Genomic DNA, 14,708 nt, shown 5'->3' on the forward strand with positions numbered 1-14,708 from the left:
AGCACTGACGAGACAGAAGTCTTCAAGCGTGCGGAGAATGGGGCTTTCCACGACTTCGTGAGTTCATCGTGAACTTCCGGGAAGAAGGGGGCGTTTCTTTGCGGAGGGGCCGAAGGGCGCCCCTGCAAGAACCATTCGTCCAGCCTGCTTTTAGCGGGCTCGTCTGGAGGAGACCAGTCGAGCTGAAGGTCGCTGACAGCCCTTGTAAGCACGCGAGTAAGCTCCGCGTCGATATCAGCGCGTTGTCCGGTGCAGCTGGGTGCTGTAGAGGGGGGGGGGGTCCGCAATGGAGCCCGACCATTCCTCACTACTGGACGCGGCGAGAGAAAGGCTGTCGTGTCTGTCTTCTTCCGCCTCAGGCGCTCCGAAGGAGAAGGGGGCGCTGGTGAGCAGGGACTGGCGCTGCTCGTCCACGAAGAGGACAGGCGAAGGAGAGAGAGCGGGCGAGGCACGCGGGGAGTGTTCCGGCGTGAGCTCGCGTGTAGCAGTGTGCTCAGGCATTCTCTGATCGCGGCGTTTCTTACGCGGCACTTGAGAGAGAAGAGGCGGAGCGGGTGGAGCATCGTGGCTGGTTTGAGCTAATCGAGCAGGGTCGATATAGCCATGTTGTCGCACACAGGGCAGCCGCCCTTGGAGAGTGCGCTCTCAGCATGCTCGCGGCCCAGGCAGGAGACACAGATGATGTGGCGGTCCTCGCTGGGCAGAGGGCCTCGGCAGGAAGCGCAGGCCCGAGGCATTTGAAACAACGCCTCGAATTCTGGAGAAAAAAGTGTGATGCAGCGGCAAACACACTAGCTTTGTAAAGGATATAGTCACGCCGGATGGCGCAGCAGGAAGCGAGTGCTGAAGGCGGCGTCGAGATGAAGCACGAGCCGGCGTCCTCAGATCTGCGTTGCAGTGCTATCTCGCTGAGAGGCTTTTCGACGGCGTGTAGAGGCTTCTCCGGAGAAGACAGCGAAGTGCAGGTGAGATCGCTGAAGGAGATGAAATCTGATCCCTATGGTGAAGCGGTGGCTTATATAGTTCCAGCCACGCCTATTTTGGCGCGCTCTGACGTCCAATGGGCGCGAAGCGCCCCCATTGGTTCGTTCCTCTCCGCCGCCTCACCATAGGTTGCTACAGTTGCCGCAGCACAGCCAATAAGCGAGCGAGCCGCTTCGCTTGGGTCTGCTGTGCTGCAGCACTGCGTTTTACATTATTTAAAAATTAAGGATAATTTTTGGCTTCATATTCTCGAGAAAAGGGGACCTTTTCCCATAGCGTAAGCTAGCTTACGCAGTACGAGAGTACTCTTGAAAGGGAACTGTATTTGCATGCAGTAGCATTACAAACACTATTTCTCATTTTACTTGCAGTGAAAAGAATGAACAGAAAAAAAACTGAGATTTGCTGTACCCTCTCTGATCAGCAGGTGAATAAATTGATGTCTGTTTCAGCGCTCATTTTATAGTTTTTAAAAGGGGAGGGTCTTTATAAGCAAATGACAGTTTAAAAGAAGTAGACATTTCTGGTAATTTAACCTTCAGCTTACATTATAATAACTATTAATTAATAATATTGATAGTTCATCGTCTAGCTGACTACGTCTTGTATTATTATTATTATTTTTTTTTTTCTAAAATCCTGTCAAACGTGCACAAACTACTAGCTACTACTAAATATTGTAGAAACATAATTTTCTGTAAAGTTGCTTTGTAACGATTTGTATTGTAAAAAGCGCTATACAAATAAACTTGAATTGAATTGAATTGAATTGAACATCATTTACTTGCCAGTTAATTATAATGGGAGGTTTAAGGAATTAATGTATGTCTACTTAAACCAACCAATCACGGGTTTGTCCATAAAATGAAAGCCATGGGTTCAATGTTATTTGGGCTCCAACATTCTTTAAAAGCATCATTTTATGTTCTGCAGAAAAAAGTAAGTCATACTTTCTTGAATGATTTAGTTAATAGCTACATACATTTTGGTGCAGAGTATGGAATTGAAAAACCAGGCCAATATTAGTTATGATCTTTTCACTTAAATATATGGTATTTTTACCATAAATATACTCTTTTTACAATGATCAAATAAGGTAGAATAAGGAAATGAAAAAGTAAAAGGAAGAAAAAACAATAGAATGAATTAAAGCAGAGGAAATATATGAAAAAAGGAAGAAACAACAATGCAATGAAACAAAGTAGTAGGAATAAATGTTAAGGTGCAAAGAAGGTTCCTCAAAAATTGCATATATGTACTATAAGGTTTTTATATAATTAAGTAGGAACTTGTGCATTATTACAATATGTTCAACAGGAACTATGTTGCTGTTTGTAATCAAAAGAAAGTACACGGGTAAGTATTTTATGACAAAACCAGAGTTATTAACCACCATCTGCTGAAACAAATCAAGCAGTAAATCAGAGCCCGTTGTTAATGTTCATGTTGACATTATGTTTAAATGTTTAGCCAGAGAAACTGACCCCAAACACAACTGAAATAGAGTGTTTGGATCATCACCACTCCTTATGAGGATTAAAGCAAGTTATTTTCTTGCAGCTCCATGTTTAAACTACAACCCGAATTCCGGAAAAGTTGGGACGTTTTTTAAATTTTAATAAAATGAAAACTAAAGGAATTTCAAATCACATGAGCCAATATTTTATTCACAATAGAACATAGATAACGTAGCAAATGTTTAAACTGAGAAATTTTACACTTTTATCCACTTAATTAGCTCATTTAAAATTTAATGCCTGCTACAGGTCTCAAAAAAGTTGGCACGGGGGCAACAAATGGCTAAAAAAGCAAGCAGTTTTGAAAAGATTCAGCTGGGAGAACATCTAGTGATTAATTAAGTTAATTGATATCAGGTCTGTAACATGATTAGCTATAAAAGCTTTGTCTTAGAGAAGCAGAGTCTCTCAGAAGTAAAGATGGGCAGAGGCTCTCCAATCTGTGAAAGACTGCGTAAAAAAATTGTGGAAAACTTTAAAAACAATGTTCCTCAACGTCAAATTGCAAAGGCTTTGCAAATCTCATCATCTACAGTGCATAACATTATCAAAAGATTCAGAGAAACTGGAGAAATCTCTGTGCGTAAGGGACAAGGCCGGAGACCTTTATTGGATGCCCGTGGTCTTCGGGCTCTCAGACGACACTGCATCACTCATCGGCATGATTGTGTCAATGACATTACTAAATGGGCCCAGGAATACTTTCAGAAACCACTGTCGGTAAACACAATCCGCCGTGCCATCAGCAGATGCCAGCTAAAGCTCTATCATGCAAAAAGGAAGCCATATGTGAACATGGTCCAGAAGCGCCATCGTGTCCTGTGGGCCAAGGCTCATTTAAAATGGACTATTTCAAAGTGGAATAGTGTTTTATGGTCAGACGAGTCCAAATTTGACATTCTTGTTGGAAATCACGGACGCCGTGTCCTCCGGGCTAAAGAGGAGGGAGACCTTCCAGCATGTTATCAGCATTCAGTTCAAAAGCCAGCATCTCTGATGGTATGGGGGTGCATAAGTGCATACGGTATGGGCAGCTTGCATGTTTTGGAAGGCTCTGTGAATGCTGAAAGGTATATAAAGGTTTTAGAGCAACATATGCTTCCCTCCAAACAACGTCTATTTCAGGGAAGGCCTTGTTTATTTCAGCAGGACAATGCAAAACCACATACTGCAGCTATAAAAACAGCATGGCTTCGTCGTAGAAGAGTCCGGGTGCTAACCTGGCCTGACTGCAGTCCAGATCTTTCACCTATAGAGAACACTTGGCGCATCATTAAACGAAAAATACGTCAAAGACGACCACGAACTCTTCAGCAGCTGGAAATCTATATAAGGCAAGAATGGGACCAAATTCCAACAGCAAAACTCCAGCAACTCATAGCCTCAATGCCCAGACGTCTTCAAACTGTTTTGAAAAGAAAAGGAGATGCTACACCATGGTAAACATGCCCCGTCCCAACTATTTTGAGACCTGTAGCAGAAATCAAAATTGAAATAAGCTTATTTTGTGCATAAAATTGTAAACTTTCTCAGTTTAAACATTTGCTATGTTATCTATGTTCTATTGTGAATAAAATATTGGCTCATGTGATTTGAAAGTCTTTTAGTTTTCATTTTATTAAAATTTAAAAAACGTCCCAACTTTTCCGGAATTCGGGTTGTACTTAGAGATTTCCAAAATCGTTACCACAATCTGAGTCATCTTCAATCACATGATAATTCTCTGTTTTATATATATATATATATATATATATATATATATATATATATATATATATATATATATATATATATATAAATATAAATGATACATTTGTTGTATAGTATTCCAGGTTAAGGAAAATTAATGATAGGTTAATGAAGCTGAAAGCAGAAAGGCCACAACAACACAGGGTATGCCGAGATGCCGACCCTGTAAAGAAGGCAGAAAATTTGAGAAAAGACAGAAATAGATGGCACAAAAGAAAAATGCCGGCAAACAAGCAGATCTGGGTGAAATGGAGAACCGGTACAAGTGCAGGTTTTGGAGAGATGCACAGCAGAGGTGCAGATTAAAAAAGCAGAGACTTGTAGAGATGACATCACCACTATATACTGAACCAGAAAATGATCCACAGATATCTAGTTAATATTAGGCCCAAGAATGGAGTTTTATGTAGGTTATGCAGACACAGGTAGATTAAGGAAAGCTAAGCTCTTTTGCCAGGACTGTCAACATGATAGTATGTAGCTGAACTGTTTCTTCCAAGATGTTGTGTCTTAAAGGTATACTCTATAATTGTTCCATGGTTTATTTAAATATAATAATAGTGCTCTATGCACCTTTGAACTGCATTATTCAAAGAAAAGTAAAACAGGAGAACTACAAATTATTACTTTTTTATTTATACATTTGGCAAACACTTTTATCCAATGCAACTTACATTGCATTCAGGCTAACAATTTTCTCCTAACATGTGTTCCCTGGGATTCAAACCCCCAACCTTGTGCTTGCTAACGCAATGCTCTACCACTTGAGCTACAGGAACAGATCATACAGAGAACTTGACAAATTGAAAGTTTTGCAGAAAACGAAAACAACCGCTGTGTCTGAATCCCCCCAAACAAAAATGTTGAAGCATGGGAAGACATAAAGTCCATTTAGAGGTTCAAAAAGCTTCCTGTTTCATAATGAACTGATAAATAGTATCAGACAAAAGTACCAAGACACTTAAAGTACAAGTGCGTCACTATAACACAAACTGTGTCAGGAAAGATAATACAAACTATTGAAAACAACAAATACCTCGCTTGATTTTTCAAGAGAGTTATCTGACTTTTCAAAGAAGAAAATATTAATCAACACAAAGCAAGCTCTAAGAGAAGGTGGACTACAATAATTTTTTTGAGAGACAATATATTATAAGCCACTTGACATCAGGAAAAAAACAAACCACAAGAGGAAAAGCAAAACGACTATCTTAGAAGTCCAAGTCCAAATGTGATCCTGCAAGCAACGAATGCATGTATTGGATGTGCCAAGTGCAGAAGCAATGTCTATCAGCTCAACTCTGAGTATGTGCAGTGGGTCCAACAAGGTTATTTTCATAAACAAAAAAGTAAAACTAAGAGGAAAAGACTGATCAAAAAATTAAAATAAAGAAAGAAATTGTAAACTGAAAAATGTCAGAAATAAGATAAAACTCTGTTTGTGTGTGTTTTGCTCCCTGTGACCCAGTTTCTGTCTCCCGTGGTGTTTATTTGATTCCATGTGTGTCTAGTTTCCTCCCCATGTGTTCCATGTCTCTGTTGATTAGTCATTCCATTCACCTGTGTTTCCCCAATTAACCTGCCTTTAAAAAAGCATAGTTCAGTTTTGTTGGGTCTATCAGTTACAAAACAGTATGTGTGTCTTCCTCCTGTGTTTCATTTTGGATATACCCCTGTGTTGGATTAATAAATACTCTCTCGACTCTGTGTTCCTTCCGGCAGCGTATTGTGACAATCTGCTTGTAAACAAAAAACATTTTATTCTAGCTTAATGCATTCTTTTTTTTAACACTTTGATGTGGGTAAGCTTCAAAATAAATGTAGATGGAGTCGATCAAATCAACACCCCTAACTTGAATGTAATTATTATCTCTTCATTGATCGACATTTTATACCATGCAGTTACAGTTTTGATGCTGTTTCATGTCAGATTATTGTGTTATATTAGATGTCTATAGATTAGATGTGTACTAGCGCCCTCTACAGTATAACAATGAAAACAAGGAGGAGCACAAGTATGGATCAAACATATTTAGACTTTTTTTGTAAGTATAAGTCAGGTATACTTAAATGTAATTTTAATTATATTTCTGAGAAGTATATAAAGCCCATTTCTGAGAAGTACATAAAAAGTAAACTATGAGCATACTTTCCTATTTTAAGTTTAAAAGAAGTATACTAATAGCACACTTGAATAAGCTTATTTTTCGTAAGGGTAAACATTTAAACAATGTTGAGATAAACATTAACAAATGTCTTTTGGGCTTGTCTCTGATTTACTTGTACAGAGAATGTAGATTATTTTTCATCAGGCGTAGCTGTTTTGAGGTGCACAATAACTCATAAACATAAAATACTTTCCCATGACCTTTTTTATTATCATTATAAACAGCAAGCTAGTTCCTCTTCCACATACTAAAATCTTGCAAATGTTGTTAAACGGGGTTGCTCAACTCCACCTTAAATCCCATGGCATTTGAGGAACCCTCTTTGCCACTTTAACTAGTGATGGCCGCTTCATTAAGCTGGAAACCTTTGGGAATCATTTGAAACAGTGTTTGGAAGCGCATATCAAAATGCCAAAGTCACGTGCATATATATATATATATATATATATATATTGTTAAATGAAGGTTACATATAAAATTTTGAAATGTAATACCCACATAAAGACTTTAGTGTGATGAAGACATATATTTATCCTCATTATATTTAATCTGCAACAACATCACTTTATTAAATATATGTTTGGTAAATAAGGTTTGAATTCATCGATTTGGAGAGGTGGATCACGAAGCAGTTTTTCCTTTTTTTTTTGTTGAGAAGAATAACACGACAAAAACTAGATTTGCACACACAGGTGAAGGACTGTACAGTCGTGGCCAAAAGTTTTGAGAATTACATAGATATTGGAAATTGGAAAAGTTGCTGCTTAAGTTTTTATAATAGCAATTTGCATATACTCCAGAATGTTATGAAGAGTGATCAGATGAATTGCATAGTCCTTCTTTGCCATGAAAATTAACTTAATCCCAAAAAAACCTTTCCACTGCATTTGATTGCTATCATTAAAGGACCTGCTGAGATCATTTCAGTAATCGTCTTGTTAACTCAGGTGAGAATGTTGACGAGCACAAGGCTGGAGATCATTATGTCAGGCTGATTGGGTTAGAATGGCAGACTTGACATGTTAAAAGGAGGGTGATGCTTGAAATCATTGTTCTTCCATTGTTAACCATGGTGACCTGCAAAGAAACGCGTGCAGCCATCATTGCGTTGCATAAAAATGGCTTCACAGGCAAGGATATTGTGGCTACTAAGATTGCTCCTAAATCAACAATTTATAGGATCATCAAGAACTTCAAGGAAAGAGGTTCAATTCTTGTAAAGAAGGCTTCAGGGTGTCCAAGAAAGTCCAGCAAGCGCCAGGATGGTCTCCTAAAGAGGATTCAGCTGCGGGATCGGAGTGCCACCAGTGCAGAGCTTGCTCAGGAATGGCAGCAGGCAGGTGTGAGCGCATCTGCACGCACAGTGAGGCCAAGACTTTTGGAAGATGGCCTGGTGTCAAGAAGGGCAGCAAAGAAGCCACTTCTCTCCAAAAAAACATCAGGGACAGATTGATCTTCTGCAGAAAGTATAGTGAATGGACTGCTGAGGACTGGGGCAAAGTCATATTCTACGATGAAGCCCCTTTCCGATTGTTTGGGGCATCTGGAAAAAGGCTTGTCCAGAGAAAAAAAAAAGGTCAGCGCTACCATCAGTCCTGTGTCATGCCAACAGTAAAGCATCCTAACACCATTCATGTGTGGGGTTGCTTCTCATCCAAGGGAGTGGGCTCACTCACAATTCTGCCCCAAAACGCAACCATGAATAAAGAATGGTACCAAAACACCCTCCAACAGCAACTTCTTCCAACAATCCAACAACAGTTTGGTGAAGAACAATGCATTTTCCAGCACGATGGAGCACCGTGCCATAAGGCAAAAGTGATAACTAAGTGGCTCGGGGACCAGAATGTTGAAATTTTGGGTCCATGGCCTGGAAACTCCCCAGATCTTAATCCCATTGAGAACTTGTGGTCAATCCTCAAGAGGCGGGTGGACAAACAAAAACCCACTAATTCTGACAAACTCCAAGAAGTGATTATGAAAGAATGGGTTGCTATCAGTCAGGATTTGGCCCAGAAGTTGATTGAGAGCATGCCCAGTCGAATTGCAGAGGTCCTGAAAAAGAAGGGCCAACACTGCAAATACTGACTCTTTGCATAAATGTCATGTAATTGTCGATAAAAGCCTTTGAAACGTATGAAGTGCTTGTAATTATATTTCAGTACATCACAGAAACAACTGAAACAAAGATCAAAAAGCAGTTTAGCAGCAAACTTTTTGAAAACTAATATTTATGTATTTCTCAAAACTTTTGGCCACGACTGTAAATGTCAGAGAAATGTAAAACGAAACAATGTTTAAAAAAAGACAATCAACTCAGGACTAACAGGTGCAACAAAGTATAAACTAAAACGAAACTGAAATCAGAATGTAATGTGGAAGCTGCCAACACTTCATGTACTGAGAGAAAGTGAATAAAGAGGAAAATGAAACCGAACTTCGGTGAAATCTGAGATGCGGTGTGTGCGACATCTAGTGGTTGAAAAATAATATATAGCCCCTTTAAAATGTTAAGATCATTGCAACATTTCATTAAATTGAGGAGCTAAGAGAATTGAATAGCTATCATCTTGGCCTGGTTTCTCAATAATGTTACTCAAAAAGAAATAGGTTAATTAATTTAACAGGTACAAAGGCAAAAAAGTGTTTGTAATGTTACTGGACACCGATTGTGTACTTTGGGTTACTGGGTCCATTGATGTCTCTTTCTCACTGTCTATAGCTTAATTGTATATAATAATATATTGGAGACACCCTTACCCTCTGGGGCAGGTGTGATGTCGGGACCATCTGAGCAGACATTTCTGCTGCATAGATATATGAATATTTTATTGGAACATAATTAATTTTGTTCTTGCAATTTGTTGTTTTCTCCATTTGGGCTGTTCCAAAATGTAACATTTCAAACTGCATTAGCATCATTTATGAGCAGGGGCAACAGATGATTTGATGAGGAAGAAAAATATTTCAAATAATAATAATAATAATAATAATAGTAATAGTAATAGTAATAAACAGTGTTGCACCTATGCCTTTGTATTTTTTGTACAGGGTGGTCAAGTCTCATTCATGAAACATAAGGGAGACAAGCAGCTTTTCCACAGAAATCCATTCTGTCCACTGTCACACGTGCAAGTTTCAGATTCGCTCTGCTTTGTAACCTATGGCTTGATAGGAAAATAAAAATGACCGAAAGCAGTGAATAGGAAATATATATAAATACATAATAATTGAATGTCTCTCTCTATCTTTGAGGATAAGATTTCAAATATGAAAGCAAAACAGTATATAAATTATTGGTAGCCTAAGTCCAGTATGATTCTCTTAAAGTTATAATACCGCTGGAGTTGATCGGTTAAACTGATTAACTGGAGGATTCACCTCAGTTGTGAGCATGCTATTGATAAATAGAGGATTAATAATAAGTAAACAGTAAAACTATTTGCAATGCAAGCTGCTTTATGATTATTAACACAATACATTAAAATAATATGATAATAAATTCCAGTTTGAAATATCAAGTAGCATAACAAAGTGTTTTGTGTACAGCTAAAATAGCTGTAAGAGAATGACACCAGACGATTTACACATTCAAGTTAAAAAAGAGAGCACCTGCTCTTACGTTAAAATAAAGTTAGTTTTTCTCTGCAACATGCAACCAAGGCAATTTAAAAAACTAGAATTATTAGTAGTGGTATTTATTACTAATTTCCTCATTGTTTGGATTAGATGGGATGCACACACCCTTTTCGTGAGTAAACATTGAGTTCTGTCAGGGTGGAATTTTCCTTCCGTTTTTATGCCTCCTTGTTTTTGTCTCCTTAGGATCCCATGTTATAACTGGGTAAAAGAGCGACTGAATTTATTAAATGGAAACTTTTTATTTAAGCTGTGCTGCCACTACAACAGCAATAAACTTGAGGCTGAGGAAGTCCTGGGCAGTACATGTTTTGAGCACCAGCAAAAATAAAAAGACTGTCCGTGTATGGTGCCTTATGTCTTGCATTCCATGCCAAAAACTCACATGAGAAAACAAGCACGGCTTGCAGCACTTAAGACAAAGACTCCCCAAAGAAGGTTTTATGTGTGTCCTTATTCGGAGGGCAAACTCTGAACTTCACCCTGATAGCGAGCTGCATGTAGGATATGAGCATTTAGGGAAAAGGTGATGAAGGTAAGCTTCTTCCTGCTGTTGTCACATCTGCGCTTCTACTTCCTGTTTCAGTGAATACACTTCAGATTCTACAGCTGCAGAGGAAACTAAACATCACACACTTTTCTATTCAGACAATACTTAATAAAGTGTTTTAGTTGCTCTGATTTTTGGTATCATAGTTTCGTGTATTTGCAATACTTGCAGTAATTACATTAGTTTTTCTGATCATATGCATTTCCTAGTGAAGGTTAAAAAACTAAAAGGGTTTCATAGCAGATTCAGACCTTTAGTCCATCTAGTGATGATTTCCCTGCTTTTTTCAAGAAGGCTTGTCAAATAATTTAGATTACACACTAAAAAAAATTCGACACTAAATTAGATCTGAAGTGTTCTAGACCATCAAAGCATCAGTTTTTGTCTTTTAAAACATCTTTTACAAAATCACAACATCAAGTCTGATTCTTCATGATTTCAGAGCAAAAGCCATCTTCTAGTTCTGCAGTTTGCTGGGGCCCAAACAACGCTAAAGCCCATTGGCTTTCATTTTATAGACGTAAAAAACATTTAAAAAACATTTTCCAAAATATCTCCTTCTGTATTCCACAGAAGAAAGGACGTTCAAGTTAAAGACCTTCCCACTCTGATCAGCTATAAATGAGCACTGAGAGGGGCACATTATTTCACTCACCTCCTGATCAAGATGGATTTACAAATCTCAGTTTTTCTTCTGTTCATTCTTTTCACTGCAGGTACAAAGACAAATAGTTTTGATTTTTTCAAATTCAGTTTTAGTTTTGAAAGTTCAAATACAGATTTCTGGCATCTCTTTTTCACTGTCTCTCTCTGTTTTAATACTAAAGGACACTCTCTCAGCTGTTATGAGTGCATGGGTCTGAAGGGTTCTTGTCCGAATCAAAAAGTAAAAACATGTCCCAGGGGATTTTCCAAGTGTTTGAGTACAACAGCAGTTACACAAGTTGGTAAGTTTAATATAATGGATTGAAATGTAATTTTCTTTTTTTGACTGATGGAGATGTGTTTTACTGGGGCTGCTTCTCTGGAAATGTAACGTCTCACAGAACTACTAATTTCCTCACAGAATTTATAAATGTAATCTCAGATTACTTATTATTTTCTATTACAATGGCATGTTTATAAATAAATGTTTTATCAAAATAATGTGTGGAACTGGTCTATTTTGAATCATTCATGTTTTAGGTGACATTAGTGCTAAACTGAAGGTTAAAGACTGTGATGCTGACTGTGCAAGTGGATCCATGAACCTCGGCATTATAAAGAGGTCTTCAGTGTGCTGTAACACAGATGGGTGTAACGTCCAAGATGCTCCAGGTATTGTGCTTTACTGACCAAATGTAAACAACCATCTTCTTTTATCTCAAAACTTGCTTCCAAAGGACATTCAGTCAGGAAATACAATACAGGCGGTGGCTTGACAGTCGTGAACTGATTGAACGGAACAGCTAACAGAGTGTCGTTTCATTTGATGTTATATTTACAGAAAATAAAATAAATGAATACCTTTTATTCTGTGTAGATCCCAGAACTGACTCCAATGGAAAGAAATGTTACTTTTGTAATGGGAAGAACTGCTCAAACACAGTGAGCTGTTCAGGGGGTGAAGACCACTGCATTACAGCAGCAGGTGAGACTCTGCTAAAGCAAGAAGATTAAAGTCATTGTTTTTATCTCTCTTATGTTAAATGGTTAAGTCATTTTATATATATATATACAGTACAGACCAAAAGTTTGGACACACCTTCTCATTCAAAGAGTTTTCTTTATTTTCATGACTATGAAAATTGTAGATTCACACTGAAGGCATCAAAACTATGAATTAACACATGTGGAATTATATACATAACAAAAAAGTGCGAAACAACTGAAAATATGTCATATTGTAGGTTCTTCAAAGTATCCACCTTTTGCTTTGATTACTGCTTTGCACACTCTTGGCATTCTCTTGATGAGCTTCAAGAGGTAGTCACCTGAAATGGTCTTCCAACAGTCTTGAAGGAGTTCCCCGAGAGATGCTTAGCACTTGTTGGCCCTTTTGCCTTCTGTCTGCGGTCCAGCTCACCCCTAAACCATCTGGATTGGGTTCAGGTCCGGTGACTGTGGAGGCCAGGTCATCTGGCGCAGCACCCCATCACTCTCCTTCTTGGTCAAATAGCCCTTGATGCCTTCAGTGTGACTCTACAATTTTCATAGTCATGAAAATAAAGAAAACTCTTTGAATGAGAAGGTGGGTCCAAACTTTTGGTCTGTACTGTATATATATATATATATATATATATATATATATACAAACTTACAATACATATCATCTATACCAGTTATGCTTAAAATAATCTATGTTTCTTGCTTCTCATCAGCGGGTTATGGAGAGCAGTCACTAGTTGTAAAAGGCTGTGTCTCTATATCCATTTGTGATAGCACAACATCCGTTGATGATGTTCAGAAGATCTCATGTTGTTCAGGGAATCTGTGTAACGGTGCTCGGAGCGTCTCTCAGAGCTTCCTGTTCCTCTGTTGTTCTCTGCTCTCCTTCATCCTGCTCCACTGAATCCAGCAGATCTTCACATCTACAATCAGACACACTGCACTGAATATAGAGCTTGTACTTTCTCTGTACTGTGGTGTTCTAATGCGATTGTTTGCTGTGACATTCTGATGTGACATTTGTGTAATATCAAGTCACCTTTTTCCTTTTCATATATAATAAATAAGGTTATGCTGTAAGGACAATGGAACTAAAGGCCAACTTTTAGTTTGTACTATTTTCTGCTTATTTAAAAAAATAAAGTAATCCATTTTTATTCATTAAATATACTGTCATTAATATATGTGACTCTGGACCACAAAACCACCAGTCATAAGGTTGAGATTTATACATCAAGCTTTGCATTGATATATGGTTTATTAGGATCGGACAATATTTGGCCAAGATACAACTATTTGAAAATCTGGAGTCTGAGGGTGCAGAAAAAGAAAAAAAATCTAAATACTGAGAAAATAACCTTTGAAGTTGTCCAAATGAATTCTGAGCTATGCATATTACTAATCATAAAATAGGTTTTGATATATTTATGGTAGGAAATTTACAAAATATCTTCTTGGAACTTGATCTTTACTTAATATCCTAATGATTTTTGGCATAAAAGAAAAATCAATCATTTTAAACCATACTATTTTTATTTTTATTTTTTTGGCTATTGCTAAAATTTCCCCTCAGCGACTTAAGACTGGTTTAGTGGTCAAGGGTCACATATGTTAATATATATATAAAAAAAAATTTAAATACAGAAACAAAATCATTTAAATAAGTTAAGATTCTGAAAGTATTGAAGGAGATCCAGTAATAATTTAATTTATATTTACAGTAGTAACAACAAATTATGTTTTATTATATGATATTATTAATATGATGTATGATGACATATTAAATATGATTATTTCATTCTAAACATGGTGATTATCTCTAATATGGACACCCAACATAATATATGATATTTACCACCTGAATCTTACCATGTCAACAAATGGAAAAGTCAGCCATCTATTAATTATCATGTTAATTACTGTGTCTAAAAAACGCTTTTTACCCCAAATACTTTACTTTTACATACTCTTTTGTTATTTAAAAACTGTTGCTTTAATTATCTTACACAGTAACACAATCATGAAAATCATGAAGAAGATCTTTGTCTCAAAATATAGCATTACTTTTAGCGATTCTCACTTACATTGCTACATTTGAATAGCCTATACCATAACTATGGCAAAGAAGACAAACAAGCAAAATAAAAAGTAAAGATAAATGTTTGTTGAGCAATAGGCCTACTCTCCAGAGAACACTTCTAACGAACGAGACACAGATTCTGAATTACTTTCCTGAGGTAAAAATATCGTTAACCTATTTTATTTTCGTTTAAATTAATAAATAAATATTTAAATGTTTATATGAATACAAATATGTTAATATCAAAATTTTATTTAGATTTTAATATAAAACATTCATAAACAATAATATATTAGGCCATATGGGTTGCTTGTTATAGTAGGCGTCTTGGTAAGAATGTTTATTACAATCCAATCTGACATTATTATGTTTTT

At 37.3% G+C, this 14,708-nt stretch overlaps 1 protein-coding gene across 1 annotated transcript; it reads left to right on the top strand.

Moving 5' to 3' along the window:
* The first annotated feature begins 11,232 nt into the window (after window positions 1-11,232).
* LOC132116643 (urokinase plasminogen activator surface receptor-like) lies at window positions 11,233-13,414 on the top strand. Its single transcript, XM_059525502.1, has 5 exons — window positions 11,233-11,323; window positions 11,435-11,554; window positions 11,793-11,924; window positions 12,130-12,237; window positions 12,968-13,414. Exons 1-5 carry the CDS (start codon window positions 11,275-11,277, stop codon window positions 13,156-13,158), a joined length of 600 nt encoding a protein of 199 aa, XP_059381485.1. The 5' UTR covers window positions 11,233-11,274; the 3' UTR covers window positions 13,159-13,414.
* The last annotated feature ends 1,294 nt before the right edge of the window (window positions 13,415-14,708 follow it).

This window comes from Carassius carassius, chromosome 36, assembly GCF_963082965.1.
Source record: "Carassius carassius chromosome 36, fCarCar2.1, whole genome shotgun sequence".
Classification (NCBI taxonomy): Eukaryota; Metazoa; Chordata; class Actinopteri; order Cypriniformes; family Cyprinidae; genus Carassius; species Carassius carassius.